Source organism: Empidonax traillii, unplaced genomic scaffold, assembly GCF_003031625.1.
Source record: "Empidonax traillii isolate 1590-97213 ecotype Southwest subspecies unplaced genomic scaffold, ASM303162v1 scaffold13:size3042203, whole genome shotgun sequence".
Lineage (NCBI taxonomy): Eukaryota > Metazoa > Chordata > Aves > Passeriformes > Tyrannidae > Empidonax > Empidonax traillii.
Genome location: NW_020955206.1, coordinates 2,631,440 through 2,658,467, shown reverse-complemented (window position 1 = coordinate 2,658,467; position 27,028 = coordinate 2,631,440). Strand labels below are relative to the sequence as shown.

The following is a 27,028-nucleotide window of genomic DNA, read 5'->3' as shown; positions in this document are numbered from 1 at the left end:
GGTGGAAATAGGTGGGAACGGTGCTGTCAGAATTAAAAATGAATAACAGGAAGGAAACTTGGGTTTATGAATTTTCTAGGAGAGGAACTGGGAAGAGAGGTAAAGGCCAGAGAAGTGGAGATGTGGAGGATAAAAATGAGGTCAAAGTTGTGGCAGACAGAAGGGCCCTAAAATTAAAAATAAAAGAGAGGGAGCTGAAGCAGCTAGATGGGAAATCAGAGCTCAAGAAAAAAAAAATTAAAAAAAGAGTGTAAAAGAATATTTATTCTTCCAGGTTTCTTCAAATTGTTTATTCCCCCTCCCTCTGCTTTATTTTCTCTTTGCAGCTTGTAGCAGGAGTCTCATAAAACTTCACTAAGATTATAATGCAATACCTTGGCACCAATCTCTCTTGTTTATGTGTCCATTAGTTCAAAGCCACAGACAGGCAATTTATTGGGTATGAAAAATGTCACCTATGGCACCCTCATTTGCATCTGAAAATTGATTTTTGTCACACGGGGATTTTAGGACAACCTTTTTTTTTGGCAGCCAACATTGCCACAAAGCATAACAGAAATAATTCTGTGCCCACAAAAGCAGGTGAGAGTCACTGCAAGTTTTAAGTCTCCCCAGAAGTGCAGATGGCAAGGCGTTATTGATGGGACTGGGATCCTTCCTGAGGATTAAATATCGACACCTAAACCTAAAACATAACTTGTGATTGCCAGCAGAGTGTGAAACAACACAATGGGACTTGATTATGTTTAGCCAAAGCTTTCAGCACGATGGCAGAATATTACTCATGTCAGTTGAACGATTGAGGAGCTACAAATTAAGATTTGTTTTAAAAATTGATAATCATTGAGCTATGCAATGTTTTTTAAGAAAGTGCTTATAAACACCTTTTGAGGATCAATTAAAACACGTCACCAGCTTAGCATTTTTGCAAGTGTTAAGTTAAGTCATTAATTTTCTGCTTTCTGATGTGTTTGGCTCTTGGAGTCTGCCAAGTGTTTGTCTCTTCGCTGGTGAGATGGTAAACGTACATGGGAAGATGTCATTTCCATTGTGATACTGAAAAATCCTATTAATTATCGGTGTTAAGTTGTTCAAACACTTTCATTAGTTATTTTGGCAAAACAATTCCCCAGGGTGAGATATATTTATACAGCAAATTCCTCTAAAGCTGAATCAACCATAAATGGATTATGCAAACTTGTTTCCTTTCTTGTAGATAAATTGTTTTACAGCAGTGTTCATTATGAGAAAGTTCTTTGCCCACTGTAGTACTTTATCAGCACAAAATAATCTACAGCTTCACTTTCAATGGTAAAAAGGCACCATTCTTTAATATGAATCCAGCTTTTAATCTTAGCCCTGGATGTTGGTTCTTTTATTTATTTTTTCTTTTATTTTTTTTTCCTGCCTTATTTAAAGCACAGGCAAAGGGGGGCGATTTATAAGCTGATATTCCCTACAGCAAGTTTCTGTGTGCAGTTATGAAGGGAGCAATGTACTCTTGGAAATGGATGAGCCTGGTCTGGCTGAGATGTGTGTTAGAAAAGATAGAAAAAGAAGTAATTTTTAGTATTTAGGAAATGTGTGCATTTTTATACAAACAGAGAAAACGTGCAGTGGAGAGATTTGGGGTTGTTGAAGAGTTTGTTTTTGCTAAAATAAAGATTTATAACACTGTTTTCTAATCGAGTTCATATTTAGTGTTTGAATAGTTTATTACTAACCCCTTGGCATTTGGCTGTGCTGTGAGGGAAGTGCCCAGAGTGTGACACAACTCCTGGCTGGTTTCATGGAGTGCCTTGGCTGGGATTTATGAGACAGAGCATTAAACAGTAACCAAGGACTGCATGCACATAATTCACCCTCACTCAGTGCTGTCTCTGCGAGCAGAAGGATTTGATCTTAATCGTGGCTTAGTCATAGTCCACTCAAAACTAAGCCTGTTTTAAATCAGGGGTGGCACAAATATTTTGCTCTGATGTCAGGCTGCAGCTGCCCTTTGGGACCCACTGGCATTTGTTCCTAGCAAAGATGCTGTCCCGAAAGGGAGCACCAGGAGAGTTAGTCACAGGCTTTCCTCAGCAGTGAAAGGGGGTGTATTTCTGTGAGCTATCACAAGCCTTGCTGAAAATCAGACCCGATACTTTGATATTCCCTTGTAGAATTAGAAAGCAGGAAAAACTCAGATGTATTCTCTTCATTGCTGATGGTTTTACTGTCCTTTCAGCCTGAGTCTAAATATTAACTGGGGGGAAAAAAAAGACCCAAACCCATTGTTTTCTAACTTTCTCTTCATTGTTTCAGCAGTACTTCCCCCTCCAGGGTTTGTTTGGTTCAGTCTTCAGGACTTTGGCTACAGTTTGAGTGTAGGCTTTGGAGTTTGCAGAAGTGGCCTGGATCTCAGTCTGAGTGTGCTCAGTACCATTGCTTTACCATATTTGGTTCTCTTCAACTGAAAGAACCAGTCCCTGCCTGTAAAATCCTATAATTAGTTTCAAACCAATGATTCTGATTTTATAAGTTGTTGCATCCAATAGAGAGGAAGAAACATCGCTATCAGGGTGGAGACACTTCGGCAAATGCAAGTGGTTCTTTTGCAAAGTAAAAAGAAGAAAAAAATGTTAGAGTTTCCAAGTCTTTCATACCGATAAAATCATCAGCAGAAAAAATGATTCTACTGTGTTTGTACATAATCTACAGTAAAATACCAGCCTTATTGAATGACACCAGGCTGTTACTATCAATATGAACAAAAATACTTGCTTTTCTTTCTTTACTTGCTCAGTAAACCCTAAAAAAAAGAAAAATAATAATTTAATTTGGTCCCCATGATTTTTTCTGACCTACCTATGTTTAAATCTAGAAAAATGTTATTCTTTGGACAATATAAATCAACAGAAGAGGTTCTATTGCATGGAATAATTTCAGTCAATGGAATCATTTCAATCCATAGCATGGCTATTCCACACCTCATTTCATCTTTTTAAAATTTCTTTTGGTTTTGTAATTTATGCCACTGCTTCTCCAATTGACACAGGCATTGCTTCCCCTGTCAAGTCATTCAGATCACAGAGATAACCTTTTTGTTTTCATCTTGTGCTGTAAATGTAATAAATCAAATCCTTGCCAAAAGCAAGGTCTAAATTTTATATCATGAAATTTGCATTTCATGCTCTGTTGCTTATTCACAGGAGCCCTCCAATCTGGAAAGACAAATAATACCACATGACTTGTGTAACTAATACAGACAAATGTTTCCAAGCAACTGCCTGAGCAATCTGAAGATCAAAAATTACTCATCTGAGAAACTTGCGTATAATGGTAGATAATGTATTTGTTCACAGATTTCAGGGTCTGTTAATGGACAGTTTGTAAACTGAGACAGGACCAAAAACGTATCAAATTATGAATGCTGCAATTTATTAACTCGCATTAGAGAAGTTAAACAAAATAAAGCTATTTTGAGCTAAGAAACTGCACTTTACTCCACGCTTAATGGTCAGGCAAGAGCGACTGGAGCCTTGAGTGCTGAGCTGAAGGGTTGGTTTTGGAGCAGAGCTCCCTTCAGATACCTCAGGGAATGGTGTGAAGGAACTTGAATAGCACAGAGTAGAATTAATTTTCTTACATTCCTTGGAAATTCTGCTACTTTATTGTAGCAACATGCTGTGCATGATCTGACAGACACAATGGGTCTTTGGTCCCATTTTGAGGCAGAACATTTGTACTTGGCATGTGCCAAAGTATTCATCTTACAAATTCATAAAGCCATTTAAATACAGTCCAGTCGAGATTCTTCTGGGGCTGGCTGCATGATGGATAATTATGAGGAGCAGAGACATTTTGCTGATTTAGCTCAAGCTGTGAGAACTCGGGTTTTTGATTCTAGAATTGTCTTGTTTAAATTCCAATATGTCAGGAAAGGCAGCAGACATCACAGGTCCAGCTTTAATGACTTCAGTTACTTTGGGAGCAAGAAAAATGTGTATAGATAAAAATAGAGCTTTTCTGACAGAACTGAACAGATACGAAATACGAACAAAAAGGTAAAGTGGAAATAAAAGGTGGATAATATTCTGTTTTGCTCAGAGCCCAGTTTTTTTTTTTTTTGGAATGCATTTGAATGTATCACTTCTTTCTCAGGAACACACTGGATTAGAAATCAAGAGGCCTGTGAAGTGTAAGTGTTAAAATAACACGATTCACTGAAGGTCTCTGGAAGCAATTATTAGCACAATACTGAACCTGTGTCTCCTCTGTCCCCTGTGGATGCTTTGGCTGCTGGGCTGTCTGTCCCTGCTCAGTCACTCCACTGGAGTCAACAGGGAGATATGGAGTGTTCCCACCCTGCCCTGACAGTTCTGAGACTATTATTTCTTTTTAATAATCTTGGATGCTGCTTCCCACTGTTCAGAAACCCAGAGTAGGTAGCAAATGGCCAATGCTACAAAAACAAGTAGCAATGGGGTTGCCAACAAATGCAGGGGAGTAAGTTTGGATCTGTCTTCTCTTGGCCAGCAAACTTTAACAAAACCTATTCACTTGGTGCTTGTGTGGGTGGGGACTGTTCTCATCCCCCAGAGATGCTCAGCTGAAGGTCAACAGGTGTGAAGTAAGGAATATAAATATTTCCATGCTCCTATGGCTGCAGGTTGTTGGGGCAAAGTGCTCAGATCCAAACATATGAATTTTAATGTTGTACAGCAGAGAACTATCAGTGTCACATTTCATGTATCGTAAAGCTGTGCTCGACTTGAGTTTCAGCTGAAAAAACAACTTCAAACCATTGTAAACCATACTCCTGCCATTTTAGGCTCTTTTCCCTGAAGTATGTGGCAATTAATATTGTTAGCAGCTTGATGTTACAGCTCATGAATCATTGATCTGTTCCAGTACAGCAATTAATTTGCCTCTGATTCCTGACAGGTACAATCTTTGAATTTCCTGAAGTAGACTTAATTGCCAGCATTTGATTAAGGAGAAATGTGAGAATCCACCAAGATCTCCAAGCCTATGTCTGGGTCCCATCTTACATGTTTCACTTTTCTTTTGGAAATGTTCTGAGAAAAAAACAAAAAAGCTGAGCTTTGATTTCCCACCCCCAATAGATACAGCAAAACCACGCTAATGTTGCTGTTTCTAACCGGTGTATTTTACAGGATCTGTAGAAGTCAAATTTGAATTAATGACTGGGGTTTTTTTACATGTCTTGGCAGCAATACTTTTAAAAAAGTTGGTTTATTGCAGGTGAATTTTTGGGTTAGAACTTCCCCTGTGCACTCCCTTCCTCAGCAGTACCACGTGGGTCTGAGACTGTCCAGACTAACGGAAGGTTTAGAACTAAGAGGCATTGTCCTGTGTATTTAATTGAGTCACTGGGTGGAAACAAATAAATAACACAGGGCATGCTTAGATCTTGTATTTTCATCCCTGAAAAATGCAGCCTAAGTTGAGTACAAACACCAGCGGGTGGTGACGAGAAGCTGCCCACAAGAACCTCCAGCACTGTCTCCTTATTGTAGCACAGGACAGAGCTGAGCTGCTGCTGTCAGCCACTTACTGGCTGTTAATTTGTTTGTACTGAAGAGTAAAACTACAGCCCAAATTGTGAAGTGGATTAATACACTGCAATTTCAGCTTTTTGGACTCAGTTAATGCCAGTTAATTAATTCGTTCCGAGGAGCTGGGCCGAGCGCTGAAGTGGATTAATGCACTGCCATTGCCGCGCTTTCCACCCCATTCCAAACCCAGCTTGGGGACTGAGGAGCTTTGCTGGAGCCTGGGTCTAAGTGGGCATTTTGTCTTCATCACAGACTGGTGCTTCATTTGTCAGGCTGGCAGCTCCTGTGCAGGCAAGCACGGGCAATGCAGCTCTGCAGAGCACCCTGCATGCACAGTCAGGTCTGGTAGGATATATCCCAGCTGGGTTCTTGTGCAGATCTGAGCTCTAAACCTCCTGCATTCCTGCTTGGCAGTCTTAGGGAACATTCTTTTTGCTGGGGGGGTCAGTACAGCCCTGCTCTAATGGAAAGGAGGAGGGAAGTGGTGCAGGGGTGTGATTACAGCACTACACTGCATTTAAGAGTGTGCAAGTTCTAATGGAAGGTATTGAAAGTTCCTCTCAGTTAAACTGTCCTTGATTACAGCAACCAGAAACAGACTTCTCAGACTATTAATAAAAGGGGCCTTGTTTTGTTTTCCAGCGTGAGGTAACTGGCAATTTGCCTCTAAGTGGGTCTCCTGTATGTAATTAGTGCTGTGCAAAAAGCAGGATTCAACTGGATGTGCCCAGCTGATGGACACGCTGCCAAAATGTAGAAGGGAGGGTTGTAGGACATACAGTCAGTGTCTGCATTGTGATTTTTTGGGTGTGTTTTGTGAAATCTCAGGCCAAAAAGCTGAATTCCCCGTTCCCTCCTGGGGATTTCAGAGCATGGGAAAATAAGATGTTTTTCTGGACAGTCAGGACTAGTGATAGATGGTGAGAGAAGGAAGAGATAATGTTTAATGTGTGTATCTGTCCAACATGTCATGGATTCTCATTTTAAATAAAGACCTGCTTTTATTTGAAGTGAGAAATAATGATGTGGAAGGTTTGGAAATTCTGGATCTGCTGGGAGCTTAACTGGGCTTCTGTGCCTGCTGTCCCACTTCAGGAATTGCTGCTTCCAACATGCACACTGAATTTTAAAAAGACCACTGTTACCATTTGACAGAATTTATGCATTCCTTGGGTCAGCTTGGGTGGCTGTGCATTGGGAAAACAGCAGGGGAGATGGGGACAGGGCCCTGGAAGGGTTATGGTGGGATTTCACAACTCCAGAGTGATCTATGGAATTTACAAATCTATTTGCTGTAGTTATGTCGTGCATGTCATGTCAGCTCCCAGTGAGAAAGTCAGGGGTTAAAATATGGCATTATGAGGGATTGCTATTGCTTTCCATGCCTTAAAAGAGTTATTAAAAAAAGAAAGAAATGCAAATCTGAGATGGCTTCATTTTGTATCACCAGTGATAAGGGGAAACAAATTCAAAATGAATGTTAAGGAACGAATATTTCCAAAATCAAAATGGGACTTGATGAATTACACTGAGACCTGGAGCAAGAGAAAGTGAGTTGTTATTTGGGAATGCAGGAGGTGACAGGAAGAACAGAAGGATTGTGCAGAGTTTAGAAAAGAATTGCAAGGTAAATAATCAGTGTTTGGAATTAGAATGTACAAAGGCATGGAGTGATAGGACAAGAAATAATGGCTTTAAATTGAAAGAAAGTAGATTTGGAATGGATATTAGGAAGAAACTCTTTCCTGTGACAGTGGGGAGGCCCTGGCACAGGTTGCTCAGAGAAGCTGTGGCTGCCCCATCCCTGGAAGTGTCCAAGGCCAGGAGCAACCTGGGCTAGTGGAAGGTGTCCCTGCCCGTGGCAGAGGGTGGAACTGGGTGAGTTTAAGGTCCCTTCCAACCCAAACCATTCTATGGTTGTACGAGATGAGGGGTTGTTTTGTTGGGGGGATGAAGACGATGAAGGAACTTAGGGATAACAAGGAATACATGGCAACAGAGCTTTTGAAGAATACATTCTAATATAATAAAGAATAATTAAAGAATAGTTGGGGAGCAGGACTTAGAAGCTTTAGTGGCACAAGCTGGGAGCTGGTGGGAGGTAGGAAGCAGTGTGCTTTGTGCATCCCCTCAGACACAGCACCAGGACTGCAGCTGCCACATCAATTAAACAGACACATGACTTTATCATACTCATATTGCTTTAGGGCATCATGGAATTGCCTTTGTGCAGCACTGGTATAATGCAGTGAGTTCCACAGCACTTGAATCCAGAGCGTGGCTATAAAATGTGTTAGTTTTCTGATGGATATTTACAGCTGGCTGCCCTGCAGCAAGACACACCCAGCTGGTTTTCCAAGGTAAAACAACTTCTTCTGTGAATAGTATTTATTTTACATAAGATATAAAGTTTCTTTATTAGAAACTGGCCTTATATCCCAGAAGTGAAACGTGGAACAGCTTGTCCATCGCTCCTTGTGTTATCCCACATTTGGAGCCGTCAGTTGTGTTCTGCTGACCTGCAGATTTTGTGGCTCTGTAGAAGTTGTTGCCCCAGCAAAAGGGTTCATCTTTCATTCACTTAACATTCCCCAGAACCAAGATGTGTGTTCTGTGAGTAATTGTTCCTGCTGCTGGAGAGGGACTGGGCCGTTCATTTTCCCTCCTTGCTGGGGGTAAAGGGAAGCTCCTGCATGGGAAAAGGAGTCCACTCAGTGGACTCAGCAGGAATATTGAGTGTAAGAAGTTAAGGCCTTGTGTTCTTACTGTATTTTCCACGTGGCCTTGATCAAAGCTCGACAGGATCAGATTTTTGAAATATTTGAATTGTTCCAGAACTGCACTGTGTGCCCAGTGCTGTTTTCAGCAGCAGGTTGATGTGTAACCCCAGGGCAGATGCTGTCAGTAAATGAGAAAAAACCCCAAACCCACAAAGTCAAACCCTCCTGTTTTCCCATGTAAATCTTTATTGCAGGACACTTCTTGTAAGGCTTGTATGCCTTGGCAAATGCATCAGCAAGTGCTTTCCTTATTTAAATTACATTTCCTTCAGGATCTGAAGGTTTTTGGGACATCTTTAAGAATTTTGCACTTCTCCTGGCGTGCTGGAAGAGCAGCCTGGTTTTGTTGGCTTTGCGACAAGTGTAAGCACAGGGGAGATGGAGGAAAGGGTATTTTTACCAGTGATAAGTGATGTGTTGTTAGTGTGTCCTGGTGTAGACAGAGGCATAAGGTCAGCAATTGTCTTTCTCCTCAAGCCTGTATTTCACTGTGCTTGACAGATGAGGCAGTCAGAGCATATTTGGTTGTTTGTGTATAAGGGACACCTCATTATATTTAACGAGCAGCATGGAACCAATACGAGATTTCCTGCAAGAGGTGGTGACTCACATATGATTCAAAATGAAAATAACACTCTAAATGATGACAAGAATAGTCTGAAATGTTAATTTTAAAAAGGGAAAGGCTCTTGGCCGCGTGTTATTCTCAGTACAGGTAACTCCCATGGTTAATGTGTACAAAAGCAAAGTTAATGGCACTTAGTTTGTTATCATCTTAGAAGAACTTGTCCCTGACACAGACTAAGGCAGATGTGAAGGTAAATGAAACTCGAATAGAAACAGGACTTTTCCATCCCAAAAAGATACTGCTGAAGTTCAGGGCAAGAACTGAATCATTTCACAAAGCAAGAGTTCAGATGAGTCTGTAGGGCCGGGCCTCTCTGTTTGTGCAACAATTATAACTGTAGGAACCCCCAGTGGCATTAAATCAACTTCCACCAGCAATTTCCCTTCCCCAGATGTTGCATCTGATTGTGCTTCATAAGCTGGGCAACTTCTGTTCTCTGAAACGCCCAATTCCCCTCAGCAAGCTGGATTTTCACTGGATTTGTTCTTCCCAAGTATACAAAGTGATTCTTAAGGTGACATTTACAGGCTTTGAGGACAGTAGACTTCTGAGCAGATGTTTGTGTGAATGCCATTGACCTTTACAGTTCTTCAGTTTATTCACTGAGTTAATTATTTGTTAGACAGTTGTTCATTAGCTCATGAATAAAGTTCCAGCATATTTCTTGGATTTTCCCATGACTACCAACATGAGAAAATATTTTTCTCCTCTGGCACATGTTTTAGAAATAATTTACTATTAATACTGCTGATAAGAACAATATTCTGATGATAGAAATAGCAAACATAAAGGAACTAATTATTACAGCACACACTGAAATTTCAGCTGAGAGTTATATAAAGTGATTTCTTTAATTGAGCTTTAATTGAGGAGCTTTAATTGATCAGTATTAGGTGGAGATGTTATTTTGTAGGAAGACTGAAATATCTCTCATTACCACATCCTATTTCAACAAGCATCCAATTATTTTTCCTGTTTGTATTTAGGACTGACCCCATTTTATACCATCAACCTTTAGTCTATAAACCCAACTGAATTCCAAGAAAGTCCAGCATTTTTTGGTCCCTGTGGTAGATTACTGATTGCCACTCCGGTGGTGCTTCCAACCCTGATGGTGACAAATCGATAGGAGTATTCAGCCACCTCATTCCCATGACAAGTTCTAATGAAATTTTCTTTGTCAAGAGTAATGGTTCCTGCTGCTGCAGAGTGACTGGGCCATTTATTCAAATATTCAAGGACTGCAACTCTCCCAAGAACCCCCTGTGAAAAGGAAAGAAAAGCAAAAGAAAGAGGAGAGTTCTGAAGGGATGCAGGGAAATTGCAACTTGCACAGGGTTGTAGTTGGAACAGACTGGCATCTCTCAGTAAAAATCTAAACCATATCCCTTGGGAGTTGCTTCTTCAAGAAATTAAATAGGTGAATTCAGTGGAAATTACTCCACATGCAGTATATCCACCCATGAAGGAGAGTCTTGTCAGTGCTGTAACTGTTGAACCAGGTGCTAAACTGGCATATAATTCCATGGCTTCTGTTTTATGTACTGAACTGAGCATCAAACCATCAGTTGCAGGTGCTTGGCATTAAGCAAAATGTTTTTTCTTTCCCCCTGTTCTTTACAAATGGGGAAATCATTAAGATACCACAAACAGCAGTGAATTATTGAAAGTGTTGGTGAAGTAACTCTTGACCTTTTCTTCTCCTCTGTTTACCTGCTTTCTACAGTGATGCTTTTGGCTACTCATTTAATCAGTCATTGCTGTTAGACACCAGGGGATGCTAAGACAGAGAGAAATCATCATGAAAAATCACTATTTAAAAAAAAAACCCCACAGTGAGATTTGAAGAATAAACAGTGTGAAACACACTCAGAGAAGAAGCACTCACGTTTCTGTGCCCAATCTACAGAAGCTTTTTTCTCCATGCAACAGACTGATTGTGCTTAGAAACAAAAACAAACTCCCTTTTCCAAAGTCCTGCTTGGAAATCTGGACTTGAAGGCCTTGAGTCTTACCACCCTGCAGCTTTCCTTTAGAACTTCACTTCTTTATAATAATGACTTCAATGTTGACTCACTGAATATAATTAGGGCTTTTCTTCCATTTGGGGATCTTTGGAAAGTGTAAGGATGACCTGTCATGGGAAAGGGATGAATTAATTGCTTAGGGGTCTGTGACTACCAAAACTGAGAGATGTAGATACTGAACAATCTGAAAATTCCCTTTTCCTCCTCCAACCGACAACGAGAAACAAAGTCATGGTGGATGGGGCTCAGAGCAAAGTGATGTGGTTGGATCTGTCCCTTCTTGTTGCAGGGAGCTTGGGCTGGTTTTATCAAAAGGTCTCTTCCCTCCCAACCCACTTCATGACACCAAGATACGTGAATGGGAATGTGTGGCTCGTTGGCAAAGAGCACGTGCCTGGGACTTCTCCCTGACGTCGTCAGCAGCTGCGGGACAACCGTGACGGTGGCAGTGACAGCTGGGAGCAGCTGAGCCTCGCTGCTGCTGAGCTGCAGAACTGCTATCCCCTTGTGGATGTGCTGATAGTCCCTCTTACTGCCCACAGCAGCGTCCCAGGCACGTGCCAGCCAGTCTGTCTGCTGTGTTTACAGCGTAAGTGATTTTGAAAGCTCACTGCTCTGGGCCTTTGCCTTTGGAACAGAATTCAGCTCTTGCCTTTTTATTTGACACTTCAAATGTTGTTTTTTTTTTTATCTTGAACTTTCTCATGAATTTTTATTAAGGAAAATTCTTTCGGGAGAGGAGTTGAAAGACAAAAATAGGGACCCGAGTGGCCTTCAGACTGAAAGATTAGAGAGAAATGGCAAAGCCTTTGGGAGAGATGGGAACTCTATCAGGGGGAGCCTCAAAAAGTTATCAAAATTGGCAACCTTGTGAGAAGGGATTCTCTGTGTGGTTCCCACTGCTCTTTGACTTCAGCATGACTAAAGCAAATGGGTGAAAACTTGAGTTTCCCTTGCTGCTGTTTGGTGTCAGATTTGAGAAGTGATGCTAAAGCTGGGAGAGGTAGAGCAGAGTTTTGTTGATGGGAGGCATCAACAAAGACAGCAGCAGGAGCAGCCTGTGGAGAATTTGGCTGATGGGTCCAGATTGTGCCACCAGGAAAACTCATCCAGCTTTGAAGTTTTATAAAAATACAGCCTGGGGATGGTGCTTTTGTTATGTAATGAGGTGTCAGCTGTTAAAGCAGCAACGTGGATGCCAGAACTGAGCAAGAAACTTCAGTTTTGAGAGTTTGTTCATTAAGAGAGCAAGGTGCTATCTGCAGAACATAACTGCCTTGTTGGAATCAGACATTGAATTCAACCTGTGATTTTTCTGGGGTGAAATTGTCAAAACAATGCTATTGTTTTGACATAGTAGTGACTGAAATCTTTTTCAATTCCACAGTTCCCAATGCATTACAAACCTGTACTTTTGTTGCTGTTGTTGGGGTTTGGTTTGGTTGGCTTGGGGGCTTTTTGGTTGGTTGGTTGGTTGGTTTTTTGTGTAGGTTTTCTTTGTGTTCTTTTTTGGTTTGGTTTTGTTTTGTTTTTATTTCCAAAAAAGGGGCCTAAATCAAGGGAAGAGCTTTGGGAGATGGGGAGAGGCTATTTTTGACCTTGGTAGTGACTGTGCTTGGAGAAGGGAGTTGCAGAGAAAGAGAGTGGAGCTGGGAAGTTGCATCTCCTGCAGAGAGAGCATTGAGAGGATCTGAAAGCAGAAGGGCAGAGAGAGCAAAGGTGTGGTGGACAGAGTTTTCCAGGGGCAAGAGGCCACTGTGAAGAGCTCACTGTGGCTCATAAAAGTGCTGAGTTGCCTGAAGCTCAGCTAGAAATAAATACTCCAGAAAATGTGGCAGGAAAAGCAAGGCTTGTGTCTAAACCACTTGCGCTTCGTTTCTTTCTGATGAAATTTTCTCAAAGGAGAAGAAAACCCCAACACAAAACACCCAACACCACCCAACCTGCTGGCTGACATTTTAAGTTACACCTGGGTTTTTGGAGGCTATTTTGAAGTTACAAGCTTTTGGTGTTTATTGAGAGTTCATCACCTGCTGACAGAGTCTGCAAATTCAGTGTCAGTTCTGTTTGATTGAAAGCCTGGGCTGAGAAGCAACTGAGTATAGATGCAATTTAGGATGTGAGAATTATGTAAAGGCATTTGAAGTGTGGCTTTTTACTGGTCTTGTTACAAGTATCTGAGGTAAGCCAGACCTTGCTTAAGATTTATGCTTTCAGTAGTCGTCAGCTTAGGATGGTAACACACTTTCTGAGCTTTGTAATTTGTCTACATGAAAAGAAAATGAATATGGGCTGTCTGCTGTCACTGGAATAAGCACAGTAACCTGACAGATTTGAATACCTGGTTTGATATGTTATCATTAATTGCTGGCAAAACATGGGAGACAAAACTCAGAATGTGGTGGTTCGTGTTGACTTTGCCTAAAGATACAGTGGGTGAGAATAACGACTGGATAGTGGTTTGGAATTTTTTTTTAATAATTGGTCATTTTCTTTCCTAGGAAATCTTAAAACTAGAAGGCAACGCTGGAATTCCAAGACAAAAAAGGGCAATTTTGGCAACTCCAATATTAATTCCTGAAAATCAAAGACCACCGTTCCCCAGACAAGTTGGCAAGGTAAGTGAACATAGACCTGGACAGGATTTTGTTATTAAGTAATTGATCTCCATCTCTTAGGGCTTTGCAATACCTGTCACATTGGTGGCAATATTCCAAACAGTGTTTGGAAATATCAGCCTGAATCAGGAAGATTGTTTTTCTGTCTGGGTTGGGTAGACAAACGACAGTGGCTTGTGCAGACTGGCAGTGGCTTTGTGCTCAGGACAGGCTCTCACAGCTCAGATGCTGGCCAAGGGCCTCAGTCAGACGTGGATGTTTTAAAGCAGCTGCTCTTCAGGAGAGTTTGCTGCCTGCCTGTGTGTCTGGATGCTGGATTGGAGCTCAGATCTTGGCCAGGAATGTTATGGAGAGTATCCCACTGCACATCTTGTTTCCATCTCATCTCCTAGAAGGAATTCATAAGATATTCCACGTAAAAGCATTTTTTTTGTTCATTCTTTACCTTAATTCATTGAGTTAATTTCTCATGGCAAAAGGCAAAATATATATTAGCAGATGTTTCCATTTTTAGTTTTGGTTCTTTGCAAAGGTCTGAAAAACAAGTGGAAAGTTTTTTTTCTCGTGCCTGCAGGTGATCAGAGAGGTGGGTATCATAACAGCCACTTTTCCAGAACTTCAGATATACAAAACAATAACAAATAAAGCACCAGGAATGGAGTTTGTTCCTAACTCCCATTGATATGATTGCTGGAGCCAAACACACAGCCCAAGGGCACGCTTTTACTCTACAATTGATGCCATTTAGCAATACAATCGTGTAATTAAGCCAACTGGCACCTAATCAGTTACTTAAATAATTAGGACAGTTTGTTTCCCTACCAGTAAAAAGAAAGAATAATCTATGAGGATTTCATTTTTCTCCCCTCTCTCCATCAATAATTTATAGTGGTTTCATAAATTTCAGTAGGTTTTCTATTTTTTGCCGTTTCCCAAACTTTCCAAAGCCATTTCTGAACGTTTCCCTCCACATTTCAGTCTTGGAGAATTGATGGCTGACAATAACTATTGTTTTGATAAATAGTTAATTTTGATGTTCAATTTTAAAGCAGAGAATGGAAAAGGTTACTTATACAATGTCTTCTTGTTGTTGTTATTGATTTATTTCTTCTTACCCTCTTCCACCCCTTGTGCTCCCGAACGCTGAATATTTGGGTCTCAGGCAGCCCGAGCTGCACTCTGGAAGAGCCATCACGGAGTGTTTTGATGGGAAGTTTAGGCTGATAGTTGTGGTGACTGAGGCTCCTGAAGCACAGTGAGATGAATCGGGTCCTGTTTGTACTGAAATGTTTTCCTCACATCCTGTCATCCTGATTTGCTGCCGTTCCTGAAGTGCTACTCAGGGATCGCAGGCGCCTCGGATGATGTACAAACACACGGGTGTAAAAGCATCTGGCAGGCGCTTTTTCAAGGGCCCTGAGAAACCTGTCCTCCACTGATGTTTAAATTACAGGAGCTGCAAATGATCAGCACCTTGAAACACTCTGAGCTGTCATAATTTTTACAGTTCTTTTTGGGATTCTTTTTTTTTTTTTTTTTTTTTTCCTCAGTGTAGTTCTAATTTAGGTATCAAGATGAGTATTTTGGCCGTAGTTACTGCAAGCAGAAAAATAGGTTGTAAATGTGTCACGTGAGACAAAAATGTTAGAGGTGTTTAAAACAATGGAATGTCACATTTTAGGTTGAACTGCAGTAACAAAGCACAAATAAAAAGCTTTGGAGTCTCAGACACACTGATGGGAGGGAAGAGAGTTTGTTGTTCCCTAACTAAGAAATTCAGTTGGAGTCAATGCAAAAATGACATTTAAATAAAATAAAAGTGATTCTTTTATTCTTTTTTGACTTGCCACAGATCTTCATAAGGTAGGCTGTGAGCTTTCTAAGTAGGATGAATGGCTGTACTGATCCAGATCACTGTTTCATGGACTTGTTTCACGGATCCTGCACAAACGGTAGAAAAAATTGGTCCTCTGTATCACCTAAATTTAGGTGTTTGTTGTGAAGTTTATGGATTTGAAAAAACCAGAACACTTCTGTAAGGCGTGAGGAACACATTTCCTCTTCCAAAATATTTTGGGTCTTGCCCAGGGCACCCCACGGTGCGTGATCGCAGCTTATGGTGTGGATGAATTTCTCTTGAGCTTCAGCTTTAGTGTGTCTGGTCTGGTGGGATCCCTGCAGGGGGACACTGCAGGTGTATTCAGTAGCTGTGGTTTTTTTCTTTTGCCTGTTTTAGGGAATTACTAGTGCATTTTATGCATCTGTCCTGACTGTCTCCTGCTTTCCACCCCATGCTATGCTGGCTGGAAAAGCGCAAGGTTGTTTGGAAGAGATTGCAGCAGCCAATAACTGAAATTCTTTTTAGCACTTAGTTGGGAGCAAGGCAGATGTGCAGAAATAGGAGAGAAGGGAGAGATCAATTAATTTTTATTCCACAATTAAGAAAAATAAAAAGCGACACACTCAAAAAAAAAAAAAAAAGGATTTTAGAGGACTTTGTTAAGGGTTGGTTATGTGTATCAGGAAGGAGATACTGCACTGGACAAGTGGAAACATTGCTTTGTTTACATTAATTACAAAAACTCAAATTAGCATTTAGTTTCACAAGGAAATACATGTGTAGAGGCTGTTCCTTGTGCTGTTCCTGCCTTTCCAGCAAACCCGCTCAGGAATTGGGTTATTGCCTTGCCATTTGCACACCCTTCATTAGGGGATCTCTTAATTAAATAACTATCATAGACATGCTGAGTTTGGAGGTGGAAAAAAATCTCACCTTTTAGCAGAATTTAAGATTTTGCATATTACCCTTCAGGCCTGAGGGAAAGCAGTGAGATTAAAATATTTGAATCCAGTCCTGGTACCGTGGGCCTTTGTGACCAGATGGCCCAGGCTACAGCTCGTGCCTGTTATGGATGTGTTTTGTTTAGCTCTTGCTGATATAGCACAGGGATATGATATTCAATTTGCAGCCTCTCTCCATATGTTGCTTTGCTGGTTCTGTGTCCACATGAAGCCAAATGAGACACAGAGCAGTGGGATGCAGGATTAGCTTGTCATTGCAGTGACAGGTTCTCCACCACCAGGCTATGGAACTGTTTCCTTAGACTGATTTAAGAGTGGTGGTTCTGTTCTCATCACCTTTAACTGTGGTGATGAACTGGATGATGGTTCTTGTGCAGTTTCATGCTTACACTGATGCAGAGATCAAAGAGCAGGAAGGTAACTGTGAGGATGGCCAAGAAGCTCCAGCCCTTTTCCCACACATTAGGAGAGAAGGGCACCTGCAAAGTGAGACTGTCCTTCTGCAGGCTCAAAAGATGTGCTCTCATGCAGCTGGTGGACATATGATGAATCAAGGATTCTATTCTTTAATTTAAAGGAATTGACCTTCGTAAGAGTGAGCATTGTAATTCTTGGCATGCAAATTCTGGAAGCCGTGAGTGGCCTGGGAAAAATTGGCAGGAATTTTTATGCTCGGGGAAGGTCAGAACACAGACAGGGAGAAACACATGAGACTTTGATGGAGACTGTTGAATAAACTAAAAAAAAAACACCTTGTTTTTTTGACAGTAGGTGAAAATGTTGTCTTAGTTGTTTGTCTGGTTTGTCCTTCTGGAAGGAAGGGGTGTTTCTTGAGGTATTTTGGATCAGAACTGTAAATGTCCTTCCTGCCTCTGATCTGGACTCTCAGCTGCAATGAGCTGGCAGGACTGACCCCAACAAAAGCTCAAGAGTAGAAGTGGTGCAGCCTAACAAGAAGGATAGAAATCTTTAAGATCTGTGAGGAAGTGGGGTTTTTTTGGGTGTTTTTTTTTCCTCCTCTGAGCTATGAATTTAAGGCAAAGAGAAAACACATCTTGTCTGTTAATGCAGCAGTCGAAAAAAACCTGGAGAGGGGAGGGAGCTAAAGATAACTGGATGGAAAAGCTGCTGGAAGCTGACTATTTTTTGAGTGGCTATCTTAGTGAGACTATTTATATAGGATAAATTATATGCTTCCCAGAAGAGAATTGTTATGGACTGAAGATGCAGCTGTAAAAAATGTCAAACTTCAGGCAAAAAAATTGAAAGGAAGTGTCGAGAGAGATGATCATGATCCATCAACCTGTGAAGAGAACTTGGAGATAAGGTTTATAGATTAGAGGAGGACACGTGAAAGACAAGAGAGGAACAAGAACGGCAGTGAAATAAAAGCTAAATTAAAAAGTGCTTTGGTTCTACTGGAAAATTAGGCAGAAAACAAGAGGGTAGGGGAGAGAGAGTCTGAAGAGAAATGGAGGAGGAAAGGAACTGGTAGCTTGGATGGACATATCCAAGGTCTGAGGGAAAAATATGCTGGGGTTTTATTCTTTATGATCCATTCGCTTGTTTTTGAATCATTTCCACCACAATGGAATGGTGAGGCTGTTCCAAAGAGGATGCTCAGAAAATGGGAGTTGGTATCAGCAAGAATTCTGACTTTTCCAAAAGGGAAGAGTCTTTCAGTGGCAGCTGAAGTGGTGCCATCAGGGAGGTGGGAAAATGATTGTCTCCTGGGAAGCATCACAAGGTGAGGGACTTTTTCCAACAGTAGATGGAATTACTCAGGAACAAGGAATTCAGGTTTCTTGAATCTGGTGGTGCACAAGGAGAGCACTCTGCTAAAGAAATGTCTATTATTCCACGCAGGAAAAGACACATCCACAGCTGAGGGATATCTAAACAAGCAGCCAACAAGGTAGAAATGTGCACAGGAAAGGTGGGAGGGGGGAAAAGGTGTTCTTGATGAATGGCACTTGGGGAATAAAGAGAGTATGAATAAAAGACAGTATTATAAATAAAAATCCAGCAAGAAAAAAAGATTGGGATTAGAGAAAAATCAAGTTCTGGTACTAGTACAGTACGATTGGGCAGAAATATATATGAGCTCAACTTGTTTGACCCAGCACAGGCATTTTCTGTAAACCCAGAGTGAGTGTAAAAATCACTGATGCAAAAGGAATACACTGGTGTAACAACTAATGGATATAAATTTTGGCATAAGATTAAAAGAAAAGTTTCTGGTACCCAGAGAAGAGGAATTAATTTCCAACAGAAGCACCGAGGAGGGAACACAAAGTTTGATAAATATATGATCCCAATACAGCCCCTTCTGCTGGTGACACCACAGACACCTGGAGTTCTCCCCTCTGGTGTTGTGGAAAATGTGCAGTATCTGCCAGGCTGGGCCTGAACGGGCGGTTGGAGATGCCAGAGTTTGACATCTGATTAAATTCCTGGCTTGCACGGAGGAATGGCACACTCTGACCTTCATGGACAGATACCAACCTCCCTCAGCAAGGCATGTGATGAAAGGAGCAGCACTCCATTAAATTAAAGGGCTTTCAATGCAAGTACATGAATTATTAAGCTACAGCATATTAATTTTCATTAAAGGGTATGTTTTTGATTTCCTAACAAACCATTAAGTGAAAAACAGCCCTTCAGATTTTTCTCTGAGAGGTCTCTCTTCAAACTTCCCTTTTTGAAAAATACTTATAATCACATAAACAGTTCCAAAAGAATACATTTGTTCTCTTTCAGCTGGTACAATTTTAAGGGAAAACCTCATTAAAATACACCCCTTAAGACCTTCAGAAGAATCTTGAGTAGCAGGTGCCTTGGAAAACTGGTAAACAATAAGAATTATACGAATCATTGCCAATAAGAATAAAGGACTTTTTAAACATTTCAGGAATACTTTCCAATCCAGTTACTATGGTTACAAGTTTGTTGGGGATAAAGCAGTTGCATGGCAATGATGGAATTGGATTTTCTGACCAATATGGATATATCCAGTAGCTCATTTCCTGCTCCATAATAAATCACACTAATGACCTGGGGGAGAGCAGCAAACAGGAGATTTTATGCTCTAAAGGTGTTCAGCAAAGTATGTACAGTTGAACTCTCACATTGTTTGTGATAACTTTGATCTCAGGAATTGATAATTCACAAACTTTGCTGCAGATGAAGGGAGGGGTGACTTTTTTTTTTTTCTGTCTTGTTTTAATTCAGTTGTTTGGAATGGCCACTCAAGCTGTCCAGTTTCTAAAAGTTATTTTCTTATTGAATGTATAATTTAGAGCAAAGACTTGATCTCTGCATTCTTAGTAGGGCCAAATTTGAACCTAATTCTGTAATCTTGGATTGGTAAAATGGGATAGTTGGTTCCAGCATTTCTATTTGGTGCCTTTAAAGTGTAATTTTTTCTTTTTTTCCTACAAATCTACTTATGGTACCACTTTATTTTAAGTAGGATGAGAAATTCAACAGACTTACACAGTGTTCCTGAGCAGAGTGCTGAGTTAATATGTGACTACTAAGAAGATGACAACTGCAGAATGTAGAAGCCAGGGGGAGAAGATGAACACACAGAGCTTCCTTTAAATCAATTAAGATATTTGTTTGATAGCTGTGAACTGGTTCATGCTCCTTCAGACGTGACCTGTTTGTTATCTGAACACTAAACCTTCTCCACCCAATCGTTTTCCTGTTCCATTCCAAGTCATTCCTTTGGTTTCTGATTATACAGCCAGTTCTCAGCAAGTTTATGGTGTAAGATAAAGCAATATCCAAATGAATGACATTTTCAGGACAAAATTAACTTATCCCTGCCAAATTACAAACTAAATACTGTCATACTGTCAACCTTGGTGCCTCCATTAATGAAAGACTTTAATAAAGGCATTTTGCAGAGTGGTCTGGCAACAAATTTGATATTACCAGCTGTGGCTTGTTAAAGTGGTATCAAGAAAAGATGGTTGGCAGAGCATTTCCAGAAGGAAAAATTACATGTATTGTATATGGCTCATTTATAAGGTGGAGTAAATAGCTGTCACTTGGGAAACAATAGCATTTTTCTTCCTTCTGACTGACTGCTCGTTCTCTTCAATGATTAGTACTAATTTTACCCTTTTTTTTTTTTTCTGTGTTTTGCTCTTGGTTTTATCATATGTAGATGATTCTTGATTTTTTTTTTTTCTCTTGCATTTTAGAGTGATGCCTAGTGACAGATCAATAGGGTGGCTAAAGTAGCATGACACTAATATCTATAATGGCAACTGTGTTTTAATTCAATAAACATTTTCCCTTCTCCTCTCCAAAACATCTGTTGCTCTTTTCCAGCTGTCCTCTAAAGGCACCTTTTTTAACCTTTCTGGTTAATCTGGTTAATCATCTTGAGCACTTTGTGAAATTCAGCAGTGGGTTCAGTGAGCTCTGCTCGGTAGGGCAGCATCACAGAATGGTGGAGGTGGATAATGAAGACATCTTTTTTTTTGCCTTACCTTATTTAAAGACAAACCAAAGCCTTTTATCACAGTTGATAATATGTCATTTTGAAGCAAATGTTGCTCTGCTCTATTGACCTGTTTTTCTTTCGGGGTCGAATACATGAAAATGGGAATTATTTCATTGTAATCAATGATCCACTGTTGACCTAAAATTTCCAGCTACAGAAACCCCCTTAATAAGCAATTTCCTTTTGCTTATCTTTTGAAAAGAAGACTCTAATTTGACCATCTACTTGCTTTAAATTCACTCCCAAAGAGAAAAGTCACTTTCTGCTACTGCAACATCGCTTAAGAAAAGGCAAATGAAAAATTCAGACAATTGTGCTTTTGGATCAACCTCCTTTTTAATGTTCTGTCACTTAATTATCAAAAGTATTGATTTTTTTGTTTGACCACCATGTTCTTTATGTTTTTGGAGGCTGTTATGGAGTCGTGCTAAGTACTGGGATTTCTATATTTGGAATATAAATGCAGGAATCCTGCCCTCTGTACTGGGTTTATATCCACATGTACATACCAACGAGGACAGGCTTACACACACACACACATCCAGACCTTCAGGTGCTCTCTCCTTGGTTGATGCTGTTGACTTTGTAGGTGCTTTTTCTCCATTTTAACCTCTGAGATTCCTTCAAATGGGAAAGATTCCTGGGAGATCGTAGAGGGGGGAAGAAAGGATGCTGGAGGGAAGTGTGGATGAAGCTGCTCGTGTACATATCAAGTTACACTTCATTCACTGTGTTTTTAGGGAAATTTTTTTTGAGTACACTTGGAAAATAGGATTTTCATCCAGGTTCAAGCTGCTTCAGAAGTTTCTCTTTTCATTTTTTACAAAACATGGGCGAAGCTATTAAGCTTTACATTTCCACTTGAGCTTGTGAAGGGGTTTTGATAATAGAAATCTGTGCAACAATGAAGTCCACAAATTGAAAGTAGTAGTGATCCCTATAATCCAATAACATGTGTTTTAATATATTAAAAAAAATAATAAAATAAAAAGCAAGTGTGGATGTAGCTGAGTGTGGCTGCAACTTGAATTCAGGGGCAACGTTAGTTTAACAGAAATTCATGTTCCAGCCTGATTTGCAATATATTAGAAGCACTTTCATGAAAATTGAAGTGATGAAAGCTCCTTTTCTACAAACAATAGTTTCCTGCAACAAACCCAGGTCCTCTTATCTGTGATAACACCTCGAGCATGATGACCCTGAATAATCCCAAAGCACCCTCAGCACCACTGGTGTTATTTCCCACTTCCTGACATTTCCAACAGGGCTAAGAGGGAGCACATCCTGGAGCTCCAGCTGCCCTGCCTGGGAAATGGATGTAGATATGCAAAATGGAAACCCTTCCTTCCTTTCTCTGCAGGTGCCAGTGGGTCTTTTCACTTGCATTGCTACAAGTGGTGTTGAACTTGTAGGAACTTCATGTCTTGGATGGTTTTTGGACAAATTTGGTTAGAACTGGGCAAAAGGCTTAAAATGGATCAGGGAGCATCACCACTTGAGTGGTGTTTTTTTGGGGAGATCAGGCTAAGGAAGCAGGTGTTTGGCACAGCAGCCTTTCCTCAGCAGATCCTTTCCTACTTGCCAAGGAAGCCCTCAAATGTTACTGGAGAAGCTGTTCCTTGTAGGGTTGGAACTGTGGTTAAATCAATCATAAGCAGTGGGGAAACCATTAATTATGTAAGGGGAAAAATATGAGGATCTGTAGGAGTGTCATACAATGAATTGAACAGTACAGAGCAGGATGAAATTGTGTAAATAGGAAAACATAATGAATCAGCTCTGGTATTACTGTGCTCTTGGGTGAAGCTGAATTGGCTAAGGGTCACTGGAACATGAAAATTAATTTGAATCAATAGAATTTATTACACATGGATTATTTCTTTAAAAAAGGTTGTATAGTACCATTACTGAATTTTATTAATTTAGTTTCTTTTGAGAATCCTAGTAGTTAATAAATTATATTCTTAAAAACAAAACAAAACAAAACAAAACACAAACTCAATACAAACAGTTTTGTTTCCACTGGAGGTTCAAAAAAGGGTTTTTCAAAATCCCCCACCTCCTTTAGTAAAGCGAAAGTCCTGTCAAAATGGAAGAGTAAACTCTAAACTACCACCAGTGAAAGTTTTTTCTCAAGTCTTTTGGAAACCAATGTTCCCTGAAGGGAGGCTGTGCCACTCTGCAGATGTTCTCAGAGAAGGAGGGGAACAGGAGTCTGAAGGAGCACCTCAAAATGAAGTGTCAAGGGGAATGGAGTCAGAACAAAACAGAAAAAAATTAATATAAAATAGCGAAAACCGAGTTTGAAGAGAGCTCGAACCAGGAACTGCTCAGCTCCTGACTGTGCCATGGAACTACCTGCGGGCCTTGGCTCCACTTGCACTGGGATGTGGGTGTCTCACACACCCCATGCTGTTAACAAAGCACCCTAGGAAGCCTTGGAAAGCATTAGGAATTCCAACAGACCCCTAAATCCCATTCCTGCACCTGTTGATCAGCCAAAGCCAAGATGTAGCAGTCACTGGAATAGAGAAACCTTCGAATGATTGTAAGTGAACGTCAATGTGGAACTTTTGAAGGCAAATCATATCTCATAAATGTATAAAGATCTGTGGAGAAGTCAAAGGTGTGGATAAATCCAATCAATAAACCGAGAAACTTGGATTTCCCCACCGAGAGGAAATAGATCCTTTGGCCAGAAGAGATTGAAACATCAGTGTGGAAATAGATTTTCATAGGGAAGGTTTTACCAGCTGATATTTTCGAGGATCTTCACAGTGATTTGTGCTGTTTAACACAACAGAAATTATCTGGCAAAGGAGACAGTGAGGTGACAAGAGTTTGCAGATCATCCAAAGCGAGCTTGACAAGTAATGAAAAGATTACAGTGTTGCAGGACGATTTAACAGCACCCGCGGATTGAGCCTGCTGATAATTTTGGTCAAGCATTGTGATATTCCAGAAACTGTCACAAGGTGTAGAGGCCAAAGGGAAAGGGTGTCCTTCTTGCTGTTCTGCCTGATGGTTTGGGCTCTGGTGGTGGTGCAGGATGGGACTGGTCACCATCAGAGGCAGAAAGCAGATGTATCCTGGCACTGACCCCAGGCCATTCCTGTGCAATTTGCTGTGCAAGGTTCACCTTTGAGTTGCTTGTTGTTTTTATATTGCTCTTTGTGAAGGAAACAAACTGCAGGAAGGTTTCAGGGTGGCTGCACAAATAGCTGCTTTGCAGTTCTGTATTCCCACAAAGCACCTCAAGTGCTTGTTCTTGTTCTTCTCAATACAATTTATATCATGCAAATGTATCTGGAAAGCAGAGAGAAGGGGGGGGGGGAGGAAGGTCTGACTCATTATTTGTCTTCAAATATTGCTTTATTATTTATAGAGTCATTCTGCATTTCAAGAGCATATCGGCAATGGTAGAAATAAAAAGCTATTCCTGAAAGCAGTGAGATTTAAGTTACCAAGGCCCACGTTCTCAGAGGAATTGAGGTGCCTCATTTCCTCCTGCTTGACGGTGTGTTTGATGGGAGCCACTCACCTTCTGCTGAGTACAATCCCTTGAACAGCCCCCCAAAAGCCTCTGGGGAAGCTCTGGGTGCTGCTGAATATTGTGTAGCTACCAGAGCTGCACAGAAAGAGGTCCCTCGTCTTTGGGTGACCTCTTTTGGAGACAGGTGCTGTCTTGTATTTTAAAGGGCTCCTGGACTTCAATTTGGTTCCTTTCTGCTGTTCACACCTGTAATCAGGGCAGACAGACACACAGTTTTCTGGTACAATCGTCCTCATTTGCAAACTGTGCAGTTGCCTCTGGAGGCTTGGGGGGGTCATTTGAACTTGGGGTCTTGAACAGGGTGATTCAAAGCTTAAGTTCTACCTCTTCCTCTCCAAGGTGCTGCAGATGGGCTAAATTTAGCAACTGAATTTTCTAATATAATTTCTCCTAATGTTTTTTTCCTGTAGATTTAGTTCAAGACTGATATACTGTGCTGCCAATTGGAAATTCCTCAGACAGGCCAGAGTGACAGATCTGGAGAAAACAGCCCTAATTGATGAGAGATCTGTTTTCTTGCCTATTGATTTCTCTGGCAGAAATTGAAATGAATGATTCACAGTTGAATTGACTTGACTGTTCTTTCCAAACATCAATTCCAAAATGATCTCTGCTCTTCATATTAGCTGGTAATCCTGGGAATGTTTTAAGAGCTTTCTGTATTCTAAACACCGTGAGTGTAGCCATAGAAACATACATATTAAGGGGGTTTTAATTATTAATAACATTAGTGGACTTTGTTAAATTATTTTTATACCTCCACGATGTGTTGTTGACTAATTTTAAAGTTACTAATACCATTAACTACTTTTTTTTTCCTTCTATTTGAGAATTATGATCACATGCCTGCTGCCTTAACTTTTTGTAAGAGTTAAACAACAAAATCTGATCCCGGAAGAACTAACTTGCTTCGTTAATCTAGAGGTTTCTTTTGCCTCAATAATTATTGCTTCAGTTTTACCTGCATTTCCCTTCAATTAGAGGAGAGGAACATATATATTTTAGGTTTATTGCTGAATTCTTTCTGGGGATGGGTGCACTCCTGTGCCTTCATCTTTATAGGTGTCAGCATATTATTGGGAGGATCTCCAAATATTTCAACTCTATTTTCATGTGAGACTCACTAATATTTTAGATAAGTTCAATCCTTTTTGCCTGTAAGTGCAATATGAATGCTTCTACATCAATATGTATTAAAATTAAAACAGGTGCAGTGTTATAAGGAACCTTCTTAATATTTGCTATCATTAGATGTTTTAGTCAGACTGTAGCTGCAGTTAAATAGAAGGAGACAGCAATGAGTGTACATCAGAAATATCAGTTAATTCTTCCATTTGTTCTAAATAATGGAAGTAGATTAATAATCTGTATAAACAGGTGGGTATGGATTGGGCTATTTGTTGACACTGAGTTAAAGGAATGTCTATGACAACTGGGTATGTTTTGGATTCCCACCTAAGTGATTATAGATTATCACTTAATAATGTCACTATCACTAAGAAGTGGTTGTATGAAGTGGAAAGAGCCGGGAAATTATATGATGCTTTCGGTTTTAGGTGTGCATCCTCTTTACCCTTCATTATCTGCAAGCCAGTGCCTTGTTATGGCTGTGAACCCAGGGCTGGGTTTGGAACAGGGTGTAAAAACCAAGGCCCAGAATAGCTGTGGCTGTTCTTTGTGGCTGATTGGAGTTGGCAACTGAAGCTCCACAGCTGGAGCAGGTACTGCTGGGATATTTATACTTTTGCCAGCTTAAAATGGCCCTGGAGAGCTGTGTTTCTGTTTTGATTCCATCATTAGGGGATAGATTGCACCTTTGCTGGGCATAACACGATAAACCCCTGATGTGAATCCACCTCCAAGGCCCTGCTGTGCCAGACATTACCAGGCACAGATCAATGAGGCTCCTCCCCTCAGGGCCTGATGTGTCTCAGAGTGGCAGGACCAGCCTGTGACAGAATCCTCCTAAACCCCTCTGAGCAGCTCTTTTTTTAAGACAGGTTTAAAATTGCTTAGGCTTGTTCTGGTAGATGGAACGGATCCTCCTCAGCCCAAGTTCCTCTAGAAGACGAGTTGCTGCAAGAGAGGGAATTTCTTTCTAATATTTAAAATAATTTATACAAATATCCCACTTTTCTTGCCCTGTTTTATTCAGTGGGAAGACTTTTGCTCCTTGAATGTCTCTATTCTTTTTTCCTTCAATCTCAACTAAAGTGTTAAAATGATTTTTCTTTTCCACACTATTAGCTCCATTTACATTCTGCAAGACAAAGGACGCACAGCCATTATCCACCAAACCTATGTATGTAACAGTTTAATAATTTAAAAGCTTAAACTTTCACAAAATCTTATTATTAGCTTTAAATAGTATATATATATTTTTTTTTTTGACATTGAGCAGTGCTCTGGCAAGCAATCCTATGTGACTGGAAAGCATTTAATTTTGTCAGAGTTAGAGAAGATAAAGCTGCTGCAGCCCAGATAGTGTATTAATAGGTTCAATCTGGAGCCTCCTATAAAGATCTTCTCAATCTTTGGGGAAT

The 27,028-nt window shown here is 40.5% G+C and overlaps 1 protein-coding gene across 2 annotated transcripts in view; it reads left to right on the top strand.

The window, feature by feature from the left end:
- Positions 1-27,028, top strand: part of CDH13 (cadherin 13) — a 423,595-nt gene that overhangs the window by 165,087 nt on the left and 231,480 nt on the right. For both annotated transcript variants that reach the window (XM_027890905.1, XM_027890897.1), the window contains exon 4: positions 13,498-13,614. In XM_027890905.1, coding sequence (XP_027746706.1) covers positions 13,498-13,614 — 117 coding nt within the window. The remainder of the gene's footprint in view (positions 1-13,497; positions 13,615-27,028) is intronic.